The 19,269-nt window shown below is 33.7% G+C and overlaps 1 protein-coding gene across 1 annotated transcript in view; it reads right to left on the bottom strand.

The window, feature by feature from the left end:
* LOC142321818 (elongator complex protein 1-like) overlaps positions 1–19,269 on the bottom strand; it is a 101,319-nt gene that overhangs the window by 22,111 nt on the left and 59,939 nt on the right. The window contains exons 9-12 of the mRNA XM_075360245.1: positions 16,879–17,146; positions 15,408–15,639; positions 8,064–8,234; positions 1,865–2,055 (exon numbers count right to left, since the gene is read on the bottom strand). Coding sequence (XP_075216360.1) covers positions 1,865–2,055; positions 8,064–8,234; positions 15,408–15,639; positions 16,879–17,146 — 862 coding nt within the window. The remainder of the gene's footprint in view (positions 1–1,864; positions 2,056–8,063; positions 8,235–15,407; positions 15,640–16,878; positions 17,147–19,269) is intronic.

The following is a 19,269-nucleotide window of genomic DNA, read 5'->3' as shown; positions in this document are numbered from 1 at the left end:
AACCAAACCAATTTTTATCCTTTTCTCTATAAGTTTACAGGCCACCCTGTGTGACATAATAACAGTTATGCTTTGTGTGTTGCCATACACTCTCCTAATTGATGTTAGTTGACAGTCTTTATGCTCACCGACAATGTTGGCAATAGCCTCAGATATCTCATGCTTGGTAGTGTTCACATCTACATCTCTGACGTGAACAACCGCTCTCCTATCCCCTCTGATAGGCATAATTTCTTGCAGCTCCGTCACTTTATCTCGGAGGGCTGCAGTGAACTGCTCCGCATTCTGCGAGCCCTTAATTCTTACCTGGAGTTTGTCATTCCTTCCTTTCCTTAAGGAAAGGACCTCTCCAGTCTCTTCTTTAATTGCGGATGATTTCATGGTCTTTAATAATTCCACATAGGACTTGCCCTGTGCTCGAACCACAACTACTCCGCTGTCGTTGACTGGAGGAGTCAACCTTTGAGCAGAGGCCAATCTCGACCTTGATTGGCCAGATGTTTCTGTCAACCCAGGAATCACAACCTCCGCTGGTTCATCGCTGTTCTTGAACAAATACACTACCATCTTTCTCAACACCATAACAACCGGTCCACCAGGCAATACAAACACTGGTGATGCTGACCTTGCCAAAAAACGCCTTAATGACCTCAGAATAGTAACCGATATCTCACGGTCGCCACCCTCAGTATTGTAGTAAATCCTAAACTTATTGCGCTGAGCTGACTCTGCATCTTTTCACATGAGGGAGGAAACATCTCGAGCGACATTGCTTGACTTAAATTTTGGCGCTCTTGAGTTAACATCATCTGCCCTCTGCTTGCTGACAAAGTCAATAAAATGACATGTGTTGCCACCATCTTCGGCAAGTATCTTGAACTGTCTTACTCTATTCAATGTCACTGACAGCCACCTATGCGGGAGTAGGTCTAGAAGTTCTGTGTCAATCAACTTTAGATCAAAAACTTAGCTTCAAGTATCAATATAACCAAAAATGTTCTATCTCAGAAAAATCATAATACAAAGAGTTTTCTGTATCCGATTACCATCAAATTTTGGGTCCGTGTCCAATAAATTCTATCCAACAATAACCAATGTCTGTAATCGTTAAAATATAAAAAAAAACAATAAAAACTGTATAAAACGCAGAGCGATTACAACACGTGTGTCCACCACGACAGTCACAAACTCGACTACTAAAGAATTAAATTTAGAGCAAGTTTATGCAGCTTAAAATTATCACTACAAGATAAGACACAGCGTAAAGACAACCATTTGCCTCAAGTACTATTCATCAACTGATGAAGAGCAGTTTCTACAGATTTTGATTTATTTATCATGGATATGTATAAGTGCCACTTTATCTTTACATTTTCCTTTAAAGATTTATCTTTACATTACCCTTCAAGAGAAGATGTTACGTATATTTATAAATGTATAGTTTATTTTATTATTTTAAATTGTTTCAATTAGTTGTAAAAATGAACATGGGAACGTGTAACCTTTTTAAGTGGAGAGTATGCATACGCAAAGAAATATCATACATCACTTATTATTGTTTACCCTTTCCAAAAGAAATTCTGTTCTTATAAGTCTATTATTACACATCACACTACTGATTTTAGCTTCTCTACTTTGATTTACTCCATTTAATTTTTTTCAAGTTAATAGACTACTAATCTTGTCAAATAAATATATGTTCAAAAATAAAAGGATAATTTGTGAATATTAAAGGTTCACTGCATCAGCTACATTTGATAATAAAGAACACCTGTTTTACTTATTAAGTTTGATAATACAGACAAAATTGGCTAAAAAGTTTTTAATAGTGATTTTACCCTAGGTGATAAATAAACTTTCTTACCCATATGAATACTTGGCATTAGAGAAGCATAATAAAATGCCTTATCCCATAATTTTCCTTGAACAAGATATTCAACTACTAAAGTTTCATCTTTTAATATTTCTTGTGACAATGATGCAGCCTCACCCCATGATCCCTTACGCATCAAAATAGGAAGAATATGTAAGCAGAGTGCACAAATCTCTTCTGAACTAAAAAAATTAAATGAAATAATTAACAAAAAATAAAATTACATATCAATCGACAAAAATCATTTAAAGCATACGTAAAATTTTAACACATATGTATATAAATATAAAATCGTATATGACTTTGTGAAAGGAGTAACCTTCTGAAATTCAGTTTGACCTGCCAGGAAAGCTCTACTAAGAGAGGTTACAAATTTCATGCAAAAGCAAATTCAAAGTATTATGTTAAAATACACTATAAAGATTATTACTAATAATAATCATGATGATAACTATAAATATGTTGTTACATGGGTGTTTCATTTTCAGCACAAAAAAATAATGCTATAATAAAACAAAAAGTATGTATAATATCATTCAAATTTTTTATTTATTTTGAAAGATTATAACAATACATTATGTCAAAAAATATCATTCATATTGCCTTCATGGCTTTGCTTAATACAATAGCTGTCTATGAAAAAAATTTTATGTGACTCTTTTGCACAAATCAGCTTGAATTCCACTAATAATGAGTCAAATATTTGCTTACATAGCAAATGATATATGATTAAATGATTAATATAAGATTTGTTTTATCAAGTCATCAGTCGTTTATGGTTTGTTGCAGTCTAGGGAGTCAAATCACTCGATCTTGGTAGCCAGTTGACATTATCACTTTGTGAAATTATCAAACTACCAAAATTTTGACATTATAACTGAATTGTTTCAGCAGCTGAATGGCACGTGGCAACATTCCGTTGAAACCACACCTCATTCAAATAAAAATTTTTCAAATTTGCAAACAAAAAATCAAAAATCATAGCTCAATAGCATCAACATTTACTCTAACAATATCTCATTGCTCATTAAAAAAAAAAAAAAATTGTCCAACGATGCCACTAGCTCATAATCCAGACCAAACAGTAATATTTTTCAAATATAATGGTTGCTGTTGAATCATCTATGAACTGCAATCATACCAAATTCAGAAAACTTGCTTGTTTACAAAGGCATCAAGCAAAAAATGAGCCTGATTTGAAAAGATGATTTTATGATAAAAATCTGAATCTACTTCAAGCTATTCTAGTCTAATCAGCTATATGTCAATGTTAAGAGTGGTCCCGTGGCTTTAATTATTAAGTTAGTTGAATCTTATGCATGTGTAGACTAAGATTTTTATGCAAAATTCACCAAGTTGCTGATGAAGAACACCACAATTCTTTTGAACTATGTGAAATTGATCAATTTCAATTTTCACGAATACTTGCACTTATAGCAGCATTATTCCCTTGACTCATTGCAATTATTTTGTGAACTAGTATTTCAACATCAAGTAGAGAAAAATTATCTTTGAATTTTTAACTAAATGATGGATTCTGCTTTTGTTTGGCCAATTACGGACACCATAAATGTTGTGAAGTGCATAATATATGATAAGCTGTAACCCATTCCATATTTCGATAATCAATTTTTATGATTTGTAAATAATGTTGAGATGGCTCTATAATGGACTATCATAAACTATTGAAAAAAAAATCAACCTCACTATCATAATATGTCAGTTTTTGGCACTCAATTTGAAAAATCCTCTATGAGTGAAAAGCATCAGTAATTGGCCATAAAAATTTATGTTGTAATATTAAAAGTAAAAGTGTCTTTGCTAAGACCCTTAATTAATTACAAACTGTATGATTAGATAATGATGAATTTGCAACACATCACGGATCCTTGAGGTGTAATAATCACAACCACCTAATGAATTGAACGTGGGAGCCAAGTGAGATTGAAAATAATGATTTGTTACAGACCAATTAAAGTAGTAATCCTACCTGAAAATTTTCCAGAGATCTTCCTGTTTGTTCATAACAAAGGAATTTCTATTATATTATGAAAAAAAAAAGAAAAGACTTATCCACTCAGCTATGACTGCTAAGCAAACCAGATTATCCAGTTCTGAATAGAATTGTTGAGCTGACTACTAGGTGGTCCACTGGAACACATTCAGTTTTAAAATCTTGTTAATTATCTAAACTGAGGTAAGTGTGTTTTTTTTTTTATTTCAAGAGGCCCGGCTTTACTTATGAGCACTAGCCGGCTTTACTTATGACTATTAGGTTTATTAGTCAGGTATAACACTAACTTGCTGAGGATGTTGATCCCAGCATCCTCAGTAAAGATGTAGCAGAAATTGTGGGTAAAGACACCCACAGAATATCAAAATGAATAAGGAACCAAGACTAGGAAATGGGATGGATGGTAAAAAACAATCATAATAAAATGGCAGCTCTTGACAAACCTTATTTGTAGCATATCTGAAGCTCTTTTCCAGGCACAGGCATCAATCTTGCTCACAAACTGTGAGAAATTACGATATTTTTGCTCAGTATAGGAGCAGAACATTAATGAGAAATGATTTTGTCATTCTCTATTTAAATATTGCTGCAAAAAACAGTTTTTCTTCTAGGAATTAAATTAAATATACATACATATATATGTATTTTATACTTTTGTCTTTGACATACATATATATATATATTGGATATATAAAATACGTTCAACTTGATCCACCCAAGTACAGAATTGAGTAAAATAAAATGGCACTCACCTTATTTTTTCATACAATCTCTACAATAGCACTTTTGCGGTAATGTTAGGAGTTTACCGCGAGTTATGATATTGCGTTAACGCAACGTTTGGAAATTATGTAAACAGAAAACTTACGACTGATTCTTACATAAAATAATTTATTAAGGCAAAATTCACACTATTTTCTGTCCAGCTAACTTATGAAATTTTTCAAAACAGTCCACATGTAAAAACAATTGACATTTCTCACAAATATAAATATAAACTGTCTGACTATGGCACAATTTATACCTTCGTCTTGTATTATTTTCATTTCGGTCTATGATATGGTCAATTTTTATCTTTTCGCACATCATCTGGTAAACTAGTCTTACTGCAGTGTCCTAACAGTAAATTTCTGTCACTCTTGCCTAGTTCTTCAATTTTTGCTGATTGAACTAAGGACAAAACTAACTGTGATTTGAATTCTATCTGACTAATTTTTTAGATTTCCTGTTGCTAAAATATAAAATTTCCAAGCAATTAATGCAGCCGTATCAATGCCATTTACAAATAAGGTCCACCACCATTTTTTTACCTCTTACTCGAATACTGTAATTAGTAATCGAATTATCATGAGCATCTAGCATCTACTCCTCCCACTCCTTTATTATAATCGTTTATAATATTTGGCTGGTTTTCAGTCTTCTTTTCTCTTTTTTCAGTCATACCTTTTTAAGTTTAGTAAATGTTCTATTGATCCATAATTTGTTATTACAGTAACAACTGAATTATCCTGCCACCTAACTATGAAGGTATTTTAATTTTTATCAAAAGCTTATTCATAACTTCCTTTTGGAGCTTTTAGAAAATTTTACACTGATGTCAACGGAATATTATGTAGTCTTATTGTTCCAGCTACCAGGAAATTCATTTTAGTTGGTTTACTTACTAAACTATTAGTACCGAAACATTAACAAAAAATATAAAATGATTTTCCGGATTTTCAATTACTTTTAACAAATTATAAACAACTCTTCCTCCTAGCCCATAGCCATCGTTTATTTGACCATTTTTTCCCACTGTATGGCTCAAAACTGAAGACAGAAGAAATCATCAACAGAAGAAATACACCAAATTTTGAAACCGAATCTTACCAGTTTTCCTCCATGAACATTTTTGCTGAATGACGTCCAAAAAAAAAGGACCATTTACTCATCAATTGAAATTTTAAAAATAAAACACCCCAAACTGGGCAAATTTGACATTCAGTGCATTATAACATGGATGGAGTTTTTAAAATTTGTCTAGTTTTGTGTTGTCTGATAAATAAATTTACTTTTTAATTTCATTAAATCTATTTTGGGACATTGTTTCACATACAAGAGATATAACTTTATCAGCATCTTTACTCCAGTATATTTTAGTTTGGGTAAGTGAGTGGTAACCTGTCAGAATAACAATTCCAAAGACTTTTTTAAGTCTGGATGAGTTAAAGAAAAACTATGGTTGTTATTTTCCTTAGCATATGAGGCAGAAAACTCTCAATAATTTTGTCCAGGAACACATCATCAAAACTTAAATTGAAAGTTTCAAGAACTGTTAAGTGACCACATTGAGTTTTTATTTCTTCTACAAGTTTATTTATTTCACAATCACCTGGAATTTTTGGTGTAGTTGGTAAAGAATTTTCCCAATTTGGACATGCTTTTGGTTTCTTTACTTATGTTTTTTAATTTTACGTTTAGTTGGATCAATAGAAATGGAATGATGGACTTCAAAAGAATTAGCGATATCTGAAGGAACAACAAGATCACCCCCATTGCTGATCATCAATGTTCTCTTTGTCCATATTTTCATCAACATCAGGTGGTATAATTACTACTGTATCAACACCACATGCTGCTTCCTCTTCCCTGACATCATCGAGTCTGCAAGCAATTCTTCTGCTGTTATATAATATTCTCTTTGAAAACTCATAGAATCTATTAGTCAAAGAAATCAATAATTAGGCTTACCTGTCAGATTATATACAAGTAACAAATTTATATTTTGAAAATAAGAATTCATCACGCACTAAAAACATTCCTGCTGAAACTCGTAGTAAATTACTTTTATTCAAACTGAAATGATATGCTAATAGATAGGTCTAACTGTTCAATGATAACACAAACTACACACTAGAAACTAATAACTAAATTTAAATAATAAAATAACCCCAGTTAATAAAATTAAGCACTTTCTTAATGCATTGAATTTATCATTATTCACACTCACATAAACAAAGAAAAATAAAATAACTGACACATCAATAAAATTTAGATATCCTTTAAAATCAATAACACAATTCAAATCAAAAGTGACACATTACAAAAATAAATTATTTACATCATTTTATACTGGTGCGTTTATGCAATGTTGGGAAGAAGTGGGTTAAGGCCTATCTAGTATTAGAATAATGTGGAATTTAAAAAGTAATATACAGTGACCACCATATTTTCAGAAAACCAAAAAAATTTTCTCAAGTTTAAAAGTAATCTTTTGTACGACTCAAATTTTGGGAAAATGAAAAACAGATTAGATTATATGGACTGAGAAGGTGAAAGATGAAGAGTTTTTGAGGACTACTGGAAAGAAATGTCTGAATCCCAAACTAGAAGGTAATAAGAGAAATATGAATATCAAAAAAGTGATCTGATTTTATGGACAGAGATATTTCTATTGGAATCCAAAGGGGGCTAGAAGAGAAACAAAATCAAACGGCATCATAAAGGACTGTATAAAGGAAAACATGGAATTGAAAAGATTCTACGGTAAGATCCTGGCCATTACATACAACAGCACAACCAGATTTAATTGTGTTTGTGAGACCAGATAGGACTGATAAGAATATAAATAGCTAAGTACTTGTTTTAAATACAATTGATTCTACTCACAAAAAATATTCAAAGCACTATTTTTATAATTTATCTGTAATAGTTTGAATAATTATACGTTATTTAAAATGTATTTAAACATTTATTTAAAGTAAATTAATTTTAAAAAAGATATGAAATTATCTGTCAATACAAGTAACAGATAATTCCTTTGAACTTTCAATAATTAAAAATTTTATCTTCTTTTACACAGATATAACACTGGAAAGTTGAGTTTACTATTTACAAGTGGTGTACCTAAGTACAGCTTCTGTGAGTATTCATTAATTTAGTTACATTAAAGTACAGCAACTACAATAGTTACCACACATTTGTATGGTATTACAATCATATTTATACATCCTATTTTAGTAATATATGGTAATTAAAAAGAATTATCTTTTTTAAGCTTAGGCAATTAGTTGAAAAATACTTTACAATCAAAATTTTTCATTCAAAAAAGTTAATTTTATCCTACATTAACATAGTAATTTCATATAAAAGTGTACTAGATTGTAATGTCTAAAACATGGTATGAAATACACAAACCTATATCCTGTTTTATTTGCAATTACTACAGCATTCCTCCACAAACCAGCATCTACATAAGCATCTAGAGCTCTATTGAGTTTTTCACAACGAGTAAACATAAGTGCAGCTTCTTCATATGCATGTTTTATCATAAGGTATTCAGCAAATAAAAGTGAAACTTGTTTGTGCCTGAAAAAGAATGACAGCAGTTTAAATTAGTAAAAAGGCTGACAACACAGTTGTAGGACTTTCCCATCATTCGGTTAAGTCTGCGTTCCGGTAACATCTGTGGGTTGTTTGTGATGCATGACTTAAACACATATACAAATCAACTTAATGTAAAATATTTATCATTTTATTTAAATATAATATTTTTTCATTTATTTAATTCAATGATTCTAACTAAAGCAGGCATGCATACCATATTTAATTTGTGCAGGTGTGGTGATACTAGGACGAACGATTGGCACTAACTAAACTAATGTAATTTCACAACTTATATAGAACAGATTTTGCTTGTACGGTTAGCAGATTGGTGTAGCTGTGAGGCTTAACACATCAGGTACCGAGTCTACCGGGCAATCGGTACTGGAATGAACGATTTTATTGATTTATTTAATTCTACTGCTCACCTGTGATGTCACAATTTAGCAGATGACTACAACAGCATTTTTTGGAGTGAAGGTACAATTTTGCATAAGTTTTTGCAAACATTGTTAACAAACATGACTAAGAAAAATATGACCTTAATAAGGTGAAATCTTGAGATAATAAGGGTGTCCTTGCTCTACAGCATCATCCCCTTGACCTTTAAGTTGAAAATTTAATGGCATCAATGTTCCATATATAAGAGTAATTTGATCAAGTTTAGTCAAAACTGGTTCAGTAGTTCAGGAGATAGAAGGTGGTTAGAGGCTAACACCAAATACATGTATATATGAACATTAACATAAAGAAAATTTTCATCCGGTTTTTTGGGTTCCTTAGGTGTCAAAACATCAATATCCGGTGATAACTGCATATGCCCAAATTGGATGATTTACAATACTTTCCTTTCTAGAGCTATAGCTCTGCTATAGCACTATTTAGATGGGAAAATAAAAGGGAACAGATTCTACAAAGAATGTACAAATGTACAACAGATGTACAAATAAATATTAAAAGAGAGTTGTCACTATTGATTACTTTTATGACATCTGTTGGTAAATATTAACAATTATTAATTTCTGGGTTTACAATGCTTTAACAATTCATGTAAGCTAAATGACTTTGTTACACAGTTATCCTCCAATTATAATTAACTGCTCTTATAATCAAATATTTATCTCTTTGTCATGTATTTACTGAACCTTATTTATTTTTATTTTTTTTGATGGGCGAAAAACATCTGCACGTTATCATCGCCCGAATTTTTTTTTTTTTTTAAGGAAAAAATAAATAAAAGTAATTAAAACTAGCAGATAAAAGTAAAACTTAAAACTAATATCACAGGTAAAAAACGAAAAAAAAAACAATTTAACAAAGTCCGAAATGGGTGTAAAAGGCCCATTCTCGGATAACAAAAGCACTAAAAGAATATAAAAAAGCTAAAAAAAATAAAAACACTAACATAAAACTTAAAACTAAATTAAAAAACAAAAATTAAAAAAAGAGAAATAAAACTTAAAACTATTATGTTTAAAGACTTACAACTAATATCACAGACAAAATTTGTAAAACATAAAAACAAAAAAAAATATATATAGGAAATTTGACAAATTCCGATAGGGAATGTAAAAGTCTCTCTACTCAGATAACAAAAACAAAACACAGAACTATAGAAATTAAATTTTTTGTGTTAACCCTACACTACGCAAAAACAGAAACATTCGGTTTAAAACTTCTTTATCACTGCACAAGTCACCACGATGTTTCTCGGTAGTTTAAATTTACGACGTAAAGCCGCATAACATATGCAGTCCACAGGTATGTGGCGCATAGTCATGTGGCAGTTGCATCGTGTGCATAGGGGAGCGTGTCCTCTTGTCATCAGGTACTCATGTGTCCTATCTGCAATCGACAGAGGACTACTTCCTCACGCCGAGATTTTCTACATGAGGAGTCCCATGGCAACACAGAATCTTTAATCTGCCGGAGTTTATTATCTACAGTAGCCATCCAGTCACCTCGCCACCTTGATCTTAAAGATTATTTTACATAATTAGTAAAATCAGAAGTAGCAACTCGGGTGGTGAAAGAAGGTTGATTGCATGCATCCTTGGCAGCGGAATCTGCATGTTCATTACCTGGAATCCCTAGCCATGTAACAACTTACTTCTGTGTTGCGATTATTCAAATAGTGATTGTGTTGTTAACTTTAATGACGATAGGATGTTTAGAATAAAAGTTTTTTAAGGCTGGAGAGCACTACACGAGTCACTGCAGATAGGAATTTTTCTATATTTAGGGTTAATGATATTTAGAGCCTTATTTATAGCGTGTAGTTCAGCGGTAAACATACTCGTAATACCGGGTAGACCAAACATATAAGTTCTTTCATTGACAACAAATGCATAACCAACGGTATTGTTTTGTTTTGATCCATCGGTGTATACCACGGCGTCTGGGTTAATCTTGGAGAGAACTGAAACATTTGTTGGAAGACAATAGGTAGTGTTGATTGTTTATTGTATGTCGTAAGGTCAAAAGTAAAATTTATAAGGTTTATTCCCCACGGAGGATATGAGCAAGGATACGTTGGAAAGAATGACGGTGTGTCAACATTTATATGCTGCAGCAGACATCGGGTATGGACACTTACAGGTGCAGTACAACGTGGATGGTCCTCATACTGTCCTAAATTAGGATTTCTAAAGACTGAGTCAAAAGCCGATTGATTTGGCTGTCCTCTAAGATGAGCAAAATAAGATAATAAAAGCTGGTCTCGTCTATCCCAAAGTGATGGTTCACCACAGTCTACAAGTAAGCTTGCAACAGGACTTGACCTAAATGCGCCTGTGGCAAGCCGAAGGAAAGCATGATGTACACCATCCACCATTTTAAGCACGGTTTGACGAGCTGAAGAGTAGGCGACACAACCATAATCTAAACGGGAACAAACAAAGGAATAGTAAAAAGATATCATATGTGACCTATCGGCTCCCCAGTTGGTGTTACTAAGGACTCCCATCATATCTAGAAATTTGGAACATTTTGTTTTTAATTGTTTTATATGTTTGACCCAAGTAAGACGGCTATCAAAAAATAAACCTAAAAAATTGACGTACGGAGATACAGCAATAACCTCTCCATTCAGAAAAACTTGCGGAATAGAAGGGTTTCATAGCCGAGAAAAGACTACACATTTTGATTTGTCAGGTGAAAATGTGTAACCAGTAATCCTGGACCAAGCTTGAAGGTGAGATATAGTGTTCTGTAGTAGTCTCTCTGCTGTGGGTGTTGAATGGCTCACAATGTAAATAGCAAAATTGTCAACAAATAGAGAACATGAGACAGGAGCCTGCACACAATTGATAATACTGTTTATCGCTACAGAAAATAAGATGGCACTTAATTTGAGGCACTCCATTTTCCAAGATGACACTACCTGAGAGGGAATCATCCACATGAACACAAGACGTTCGGTGATTTTAGAATCCGCGGATAAAAGCAAGCATATTGCCCTTGATTCCTCATTCTTTGAAGCTGTTAAGAATACCACGTCGCCAGGCTGTGTCGTACGCCTTTTTTATATCAAAGAAGATAGCGATGAGGTGCTGGCAATTGAGGAAAGCGTTTTGTATGGCTGTTTCCATTGACCATTTAGTGTCAAGATCGTCTTTGTTGGAAACCACACTGTTCTGGAGATAGAAAGCCATGTTTCTCCGAGTACCATGTAAGGCTGCAGTTTACCATTCTCTCCATTATTTTACACAAAACGCTTGTTAATGAAATAGGGCGGTAGCTTGAGGGGTTGGTTTGGTCTGTACCAGGTTTTAGTACTGGTATAATAAATGCTTCTGACCAGCTGAGTGGTAAGACTTGTTTGGAGAATAAAGTGTTGTAAATATTCAAGAGATGTTGTAGTGGCGAATTAGTAAGGTGTGAAAGCATTGCAAGGTGAATGTTGTCCTGTCCAGGGGAAGTGTCATGTGAGTTTTTAAGTGCACGTAACAATTCCTTAAATACGAATGGGGTATTTAATTCACTAACCAAATCACCAATGTTTAACGATAATACTTCTATCTGTATCTTGTACCTTTGAAAACCATTATTATACGATGAAGTGAGAGACACCGAGCGGAAAGATTTTGCTAGAGTATTTGCCACAGCCGAAGGTGATGAAAGGAGTTCTCCTTCATCAATAAGACCGAGAATAGATTGTTTCGGTAATCAGAAAATTGCATGGATTTTTTTCCACACAGTAGACGTGGGAGTAGTGCATAAGATAGTGTTCACGTATTTCGTCCATGAACACCTCTTTGCGTTCAAGAATACCCGACGGCATACTGCTCTAGCCATGTGGTATAAATTTAGATGTTCAGCTGTAGGCCTACGATTAAATTTGCATAGTGCCTGCCGTCGATTCCTAAGAGCATATTTGCAATCATCATTCCACCATGGAATGAAAGGACGTCTAGGATTACCCGATGTTTGTGGGATATATCTGTTGGCATTCTCAAGTATCATGGACATAAAAGAGGAATATTGGTCAAGGATGTTCGCACCATCATCATACTGTGATTGAAAGGCTTTATGGTATCCATTCCAATCCGCCTTTTCAACAATCCATCTCCATGGCCTTCTTTTAATCTTGCAGTTTACACCAAAACCAATAATAATTGGTCTGTGATCACTACTGTGAAAGTCATCACAAACAGACCAATTAAGATGAGGAAGTAAATTCGGTGAGCATATGGAGAGATCGATGGTAGATACAGTACCAGATGATAAGTACATGAATATGTGTAATCCATTATTCAGAAGACAAAGGTCCAAGTCTTGTCTCACTCTATTTATCATATTTCCTCAAGTGGAGCAGAAGGTTGAGCCCCAAGAAATATGGTGGGCATTGAAGTCTCCTACTATTAACGATGGAGATGGTATTTGAGTGAGAAGATTTGAGACATCTAGAGCACTGAACTCAGTGTTCGGTGAGAGATACAGATTGCAGATATGCAATTTGAAGAGGAGAGAGACCTTTACTGCAACAGCAGGAATGAGAGTGGTTAGTTGAATCCTTGTAGCCGACACCCCATTCTTCATGAAAATAGCCACTCCACCACTCTCTACTGTCTACTAGACAGTCGTATCTTTCACAGAAGTATCCTCTGAGTGTTATTGGGTCATGTTGTAGAAGGTGAGTTTCTTGGAAACACATGATTAGTGGATCATGTGCATGCGCCAGTACTCTAATATCTTCAATGCGGGACCGAAGGCCTCAAACATTCCACTGAATAATGTTCATAAGTGTAAAAAAAAAAATGAATAAATATTAAAAAGAAAACAAATAATTAAATTTAGGAAACTATATAAAAATTAGTTGTACGTGATTCGGTTTTTTTTTTGTATTTTAAAGAACTCCGATGCCCTGGGGTTGGGTGGTTCTTCAACCATATCCTCCAGTATATGATGTGATGGTGGAAGAGATTTATCTGAATGGGATGCTGCAGTTGACATCCCAGAAGGAGTGGTTATTTGTTGGTTCCCTTTATGGGGAGCTTATTAGGTGGCTTACTGCCAGCTGTGATAGTCCCTACTCATACCGGTAAGACTTTGGGAACAGGGACTTTCGTATGTATCACACTGTTGGACTCACTAACTGCGAAGAAAGACTTTTTATTCATCTTTGTCAGCTCTGAAATAGTGGCTGTAAGTGAAGCTATTTGATCAGAAAGCATCTGAACAAGTTTTTTAAGTTCATTGCAGGATCCGCACTGCTGATTACTAACACTTGTAGCGGTGGCAAAAGATACATCTGGTTTAACCGGGTCCGTGAATTATTTATCTTTTTATATTCTCTGCGTGCAGCCGGGAATGATAGCTTTTGCTCAGTACAGATTTTGAGAATTGCCTTTTCTTCTTTAAAGGTTGGGCAATCTCAGGAGCGGGCTATATGTGAACCACTGCAGTTTGCACATTTTTCACCTTCTTCGCAGTTAGTGTCATTGTGACCTTCTTTAGCACATCGAGCACAGATCTCCGTTTTCAAACAAGATGTTGTAGTGTGACCATATCATTGGCATCTGAAACATCGCCGTGGGTTGGATATCAATGGTCATACCCGAACCGACAGCTAACCCACTTTAATCTTCTCTGGTTTAATAGGGAGATTAAATGTTAGTATAAGAGACATCTGTGTGTTCATCTGTGAACACACAGATGTATCACAACCACCATTTTCACAAATGTTGATCATAGTTTTATTCTGTTGACGTACCACAAGACGATAAAAACATTTTCAGTGAAGGCTGAGAGAATTCCTTGTCTTAATTATTTCATTATGTTGCTTTCCTTTACTATAAAAAGTCACTGGCTTTCAGCCCTTATTACCCAGTCCAAAATGTTTTTTACACACTTCACAAAAAGCATGATATACATCTCTACCTCTTCTAAACCAACTGAATTCTGGGTGTAAGTTTATATAACCAAAGATCATTGAAAATTCTTTCTAGATGCCATTTAAAAGCAATTAATTACCTAAAATACAAAAAAAATTCATGACGGGTGAGAATTCCAAGAAAACAGTTAACAACCTTTAAATTTTTCAATGTAAACTTTTTGTTAAACTTTCACAAGTGAAAATATTAAATGCAATTTGGAATATTCCTCCTTTAATGTAAACGAATAATTAGGGACTGTAAGTAAGAGCAGGACATGTTAATGGCTGCTTGATGCACGTAGTTGCAATGAGCTGGGCGTTGGGATCGCCACTTCCCAATGCCCCGGGAAAGTATATCAAACATATTTTGTCATTACTTAAAAAATACATATTAATAACTAACATTATTAAACTTAATTCACTAACAAAAATGCAATTTTCTGAAATACTTTTGCAATTTTTCCTCATTTTTTCTAAAAATTAATGACTATTCCTGCCTGTGGGAACCATGAATATGCAAAGTAAGTTTGCTTCGGTTTCATATACTGTTTTATTTTTACAATTATCTATTAATTTAAGCTTTTCAATTTCCCTCATATATAGATTTACTATCTTTCAACTTGACTCTCTGCCTTTCTTTTTTTTAAGACTACTTCTTTCATTCATAACATCAAGCTTTTTCTACAAAATTATTTCAATATCATTACAGAATTTTACATTTAAAAAACAAGCAAAAAATGTCAATTTCTTTAAATTTATACTACAGAACTACTAGCCATTACCTTTCTGGATAAGGTTTGTATAACTGTAAAGCTAATGGATACAGCTTATGATTTTCAATAAGTAATAATGCTTCTTTAAAATGTTCTTCACTCAAACTTTGGCTAATATTCTTCAAAGCAGAATCATACTTCTTAAACTGACAATCTATTGTATACTTCATATATTCAGGATCCATTTTCTTTAAGTTCTTCAGATAAGGAATATATTCCTGAGGATTCTTTTTAGATTTTTCTGAAAAAAAATTAAGAAAATTGTATTGCTTTCTAAAGCTCAATTTTAAAGTTTATACTTTAGTTTATTTCATAAGCTTAACTTCATTCAAAAAAACTTGTAATATAATATTCATAAATAAAACATTTTACTCTTCTGAATAACCTAACATGAATACAGCATGGCAAAAATTATAGCTTAGGGTGATCAGATATAAAATCTACAATGAGTGGATGTTTGATCTACTGCATGCCAGGCATGAAATGAAACATTAGTTGCAGTTCCAGTGCAAACTCCTGGCATTTATAAGTGGCTAATGACCACAGAAGTTGGTGGTACTTAAAATTTGTTACAAATGAGTCCAATAATATATGCAAACCTAATTAAAAATAACTATTTGTTTCTGCAGGAATATGTGGGTTTTAGAACTAATGAAATAACTCTATTGAAAGTATGTCAATTTAAAAAAGCTACAGATTTTGAACAGTAACTGAAAACAAACTCTCATAAATGAATAGTAAAATAAGTTTACTAAGGCAGATATAAAATAACACGATAAAAACACCTGAGAATTAAAAAGTAATAAATTTTCATCATTCCTTGTCATCTATCCAAGAATGTTAACTAAACAAATAAATCAAACTATATGAATCTAAAGTTAGTATAATATAGATGATTAACATAATAAAACAATTAATTCAGAAAAAAATACTTAATGAATGTTTTTTAAACAACTTACTTAATAAAAAATTTAACTAGAATGTCTTGTGCCACCGTGACTGATAACTCTGCACATTAAGATAAACATATTCACTCTTAGTTGACTGATGTTTTTGGACTACTGATGGTAGGGCTACACCTTATACCCAAAGTAAGCTCTACTCTGTACAACCTGAGTCATTTTATGTTTCAATTTGGCTTTTCGAGGCCAGACCTTGGCTAACTGTATAGTGGATAATTCTAGGCTACGTCAAATACATGTGATTGGTTATTGATTAGTAAAGTGATTCTGTTTCTTGTGATAAGAATTTGCTAAAGCCAGGTGACCACAAAAATGTAAGGTTAACCTTGTGTGTAGCCAATGGTGGATCTATATTAACAATTTATACTGCACTTATAATTTTAATGCTGCCTAAAAATATTCCTTACAATTACTCAATTACAAATAAAAACATAAAATTTAAAAAATAACATCAGATTTTTATTATTAATAGATAAGGTTATTTTAAGAGACAAACAGATTGTAATCTTGAAACCCACCAGCGATTTTCATAGCCATTTCCAGATTATAAAATCCTAGAGCATAATCATATAATTTATCAACATCAACAAGAAATAAAAGATGTTTAAGACAAGAACTTGACTGTGATGCAAAATTTAATGCTTCATTCATATCACTTGTTTTTACATAAGTTGTTATTATTGGGTTGTGGTAATCAATTTCATTGTCAATACTAGTCATCATAACACCACGGAGAGCTTGACAAACCCTTTCTACTTTTTTATCCATAATGGGAGGCCTATCATCCTAAAACAAGCAAAAAATATATAACATATGAAATATATACATATATATATATATATATACACACACACACACACGCAAGGGCTATTTATTTAAGTAAGGTCCAACTGGCTGTAGCTATGTAAATTTTGCATGACTGTCAAAACATGCATGCGCCCTGGTTCTCAAAATGCCTTGCACAAATGCAGATACTTTTGCAGTCGTAGCGTCACTATGTATAGTTTATGTTGTAAAGTAGAAATGTCTTAAACAACTGAGCGACATGCTGATTGTGAAATACAATCTGTAAGTCAATTTTTGACTGCAAGTAACGTTTCAGCAGCGGACATTCATCGCCAGATATGTGAGAGTAACGTATCTCACATATCTAGATGTGGCCTGTCATCTGGAGTTTTGTTGCTGCATGACAATGCATCACCTCATTCTGCTGCTTAAACTCTAGAGTTAATCAGATCTTTTGGATGGGAGCAGATGAACCACCCACCATATAGCTCGGACCTTGCACAAAACTATTACCACCTGTTCTGTAACCAGATGTTTCTTGGTGTTCAGCGGTTTGACACTAATGAAGAAATGAAAAAACAGATGAAGACTGTTTGTCTTCACAGGCGGCTGATTTTTATGAAGCAGACATAAATGATTTAGTAAAACGCTATGATAAATGTTTAAGCAAACAAGGTAACTATGTAGAAAAATATCATAAAGTGTAAAGAGTGAGATAAAAATGTTGTTTACTAGTTTACTAGAGTATTTTTACTAGTTTTGTTTGTATTAATAAATGGACCTTACTTAAAAATTAGCCCTTGTATATGTGTATATATGTAACCTACACAAGAGAATCAAACATAATTTTAAATAAACACAGAATTTACATACTCTTAAAATGAAAAAAAACGTGTGATGAAAATATTTAATTGTATAAATTAAATGAAAGGAATTTGATAAAATCAATATGAGTAAAATTTTATTTTACTTATTATTTTATTTTTTATTTTTAAATTGTCACTGAATCAATCAATTAAAAAAACAATTAGTTTTTAATGAAAGTAAGTTGTTAAAGATAGTTACGTAGATCTTTTGATAGTATTGAATTGATTTTTTCAAATACGGATCACTAGTGTAGTGTGATATTCCATCCTTGGCTCTTGTAGTGAAAGGTTGTGTCTTATTGTGCTCTGTGATTGTGAGTTGTAACCAGTCCAGCCAGGTGTTCAACAGTTCTTCTACCTGCGTCGCCAGACAATGTGAGAAGGGTCTGCTAGGACATCAGCCGGGCGGCCAGCTACCTGGATTACAGGCCAGTTACATTAAGAAAAGGATAATCCTTTTCTTAATTTTATTTCTATTCTATTCAAATTTCTATAATAATGTAAAGTGAACTCTTGTAGTCATTACGAACACATTAAGTTAATAGCCTATTATTATAGGACTATTGTGCTGATTTTAAAATAATTTTATTTTAAATTGTTTGATATAATCTGTACCTATTTAGGTCTACAGGTTATATCTTGTTTTGATTTTTCTTGTCAGTGGTTTTATTTTGCAGCAAGTGTACATTAAGAAGTGTTTAATTAAGTTTAATTTTAATTTTTAAATTTTATTCTTTATTTTTCCTCAATGGAAGGAAAAGTAAGGCCTGCCCCGCCCCGTTCTCCCACCCCGGAACTGTCCGTCGGTGGAGAGGAAAGCGGGTCTGGCGCTAGGAAGCGCCAGAAACGCCGGGACTCCGCGCCTCCTATGGAGACGGAGCCCGTAGCGGGCTGCAGCAAGGCTGCAGCAGCCGCCAACCCGCAGGCTGATGATGGGGCCCCATCACAGCCTGCTACCGTCAGGCGGGAGAAAATCCCGCCAATAATGCTGGACTGCCCGAAGGAGTGGCCAGCATTAGCGCGCGACATTAAGTCGCGGATCGGGGGGCGCCTGGTGGCTAAAAGCACCGGGCTCTCGATAAGGCTGCAGCTGGGCAGCGAGGCGGATTACCGGGCGGTGCAGAGTTTTCTGCACTCGAAGGGAATCGCCTTTCACTCCTTTCAGCTCCCGAAGGACAGGGAGCTGAAGGTGGTTATACGGGGAATCCCCTATGGGGCTGCCCCGGAGGAAGTAAGGGAGGAACTGACCTCCCTTGG

The sequence above is a fragment of the Lycorma delicatula genome, chromosome 1, assembly GCF_047948215.1.
Source record: "Lycorma delicatula isolate Av1 chromosome 1, ASM4794821v1, whole genome shotgun sequence".
Lineage (NCBI taxonomy): Eukaryota > Metazoa > Arthropoda > Insecta > Hemiptera > Fulgoridae > Lycorma > Lycorma delicatula.
This window is presented reverse-complemented; position numbering and strand designations above follow the sequence as displayed.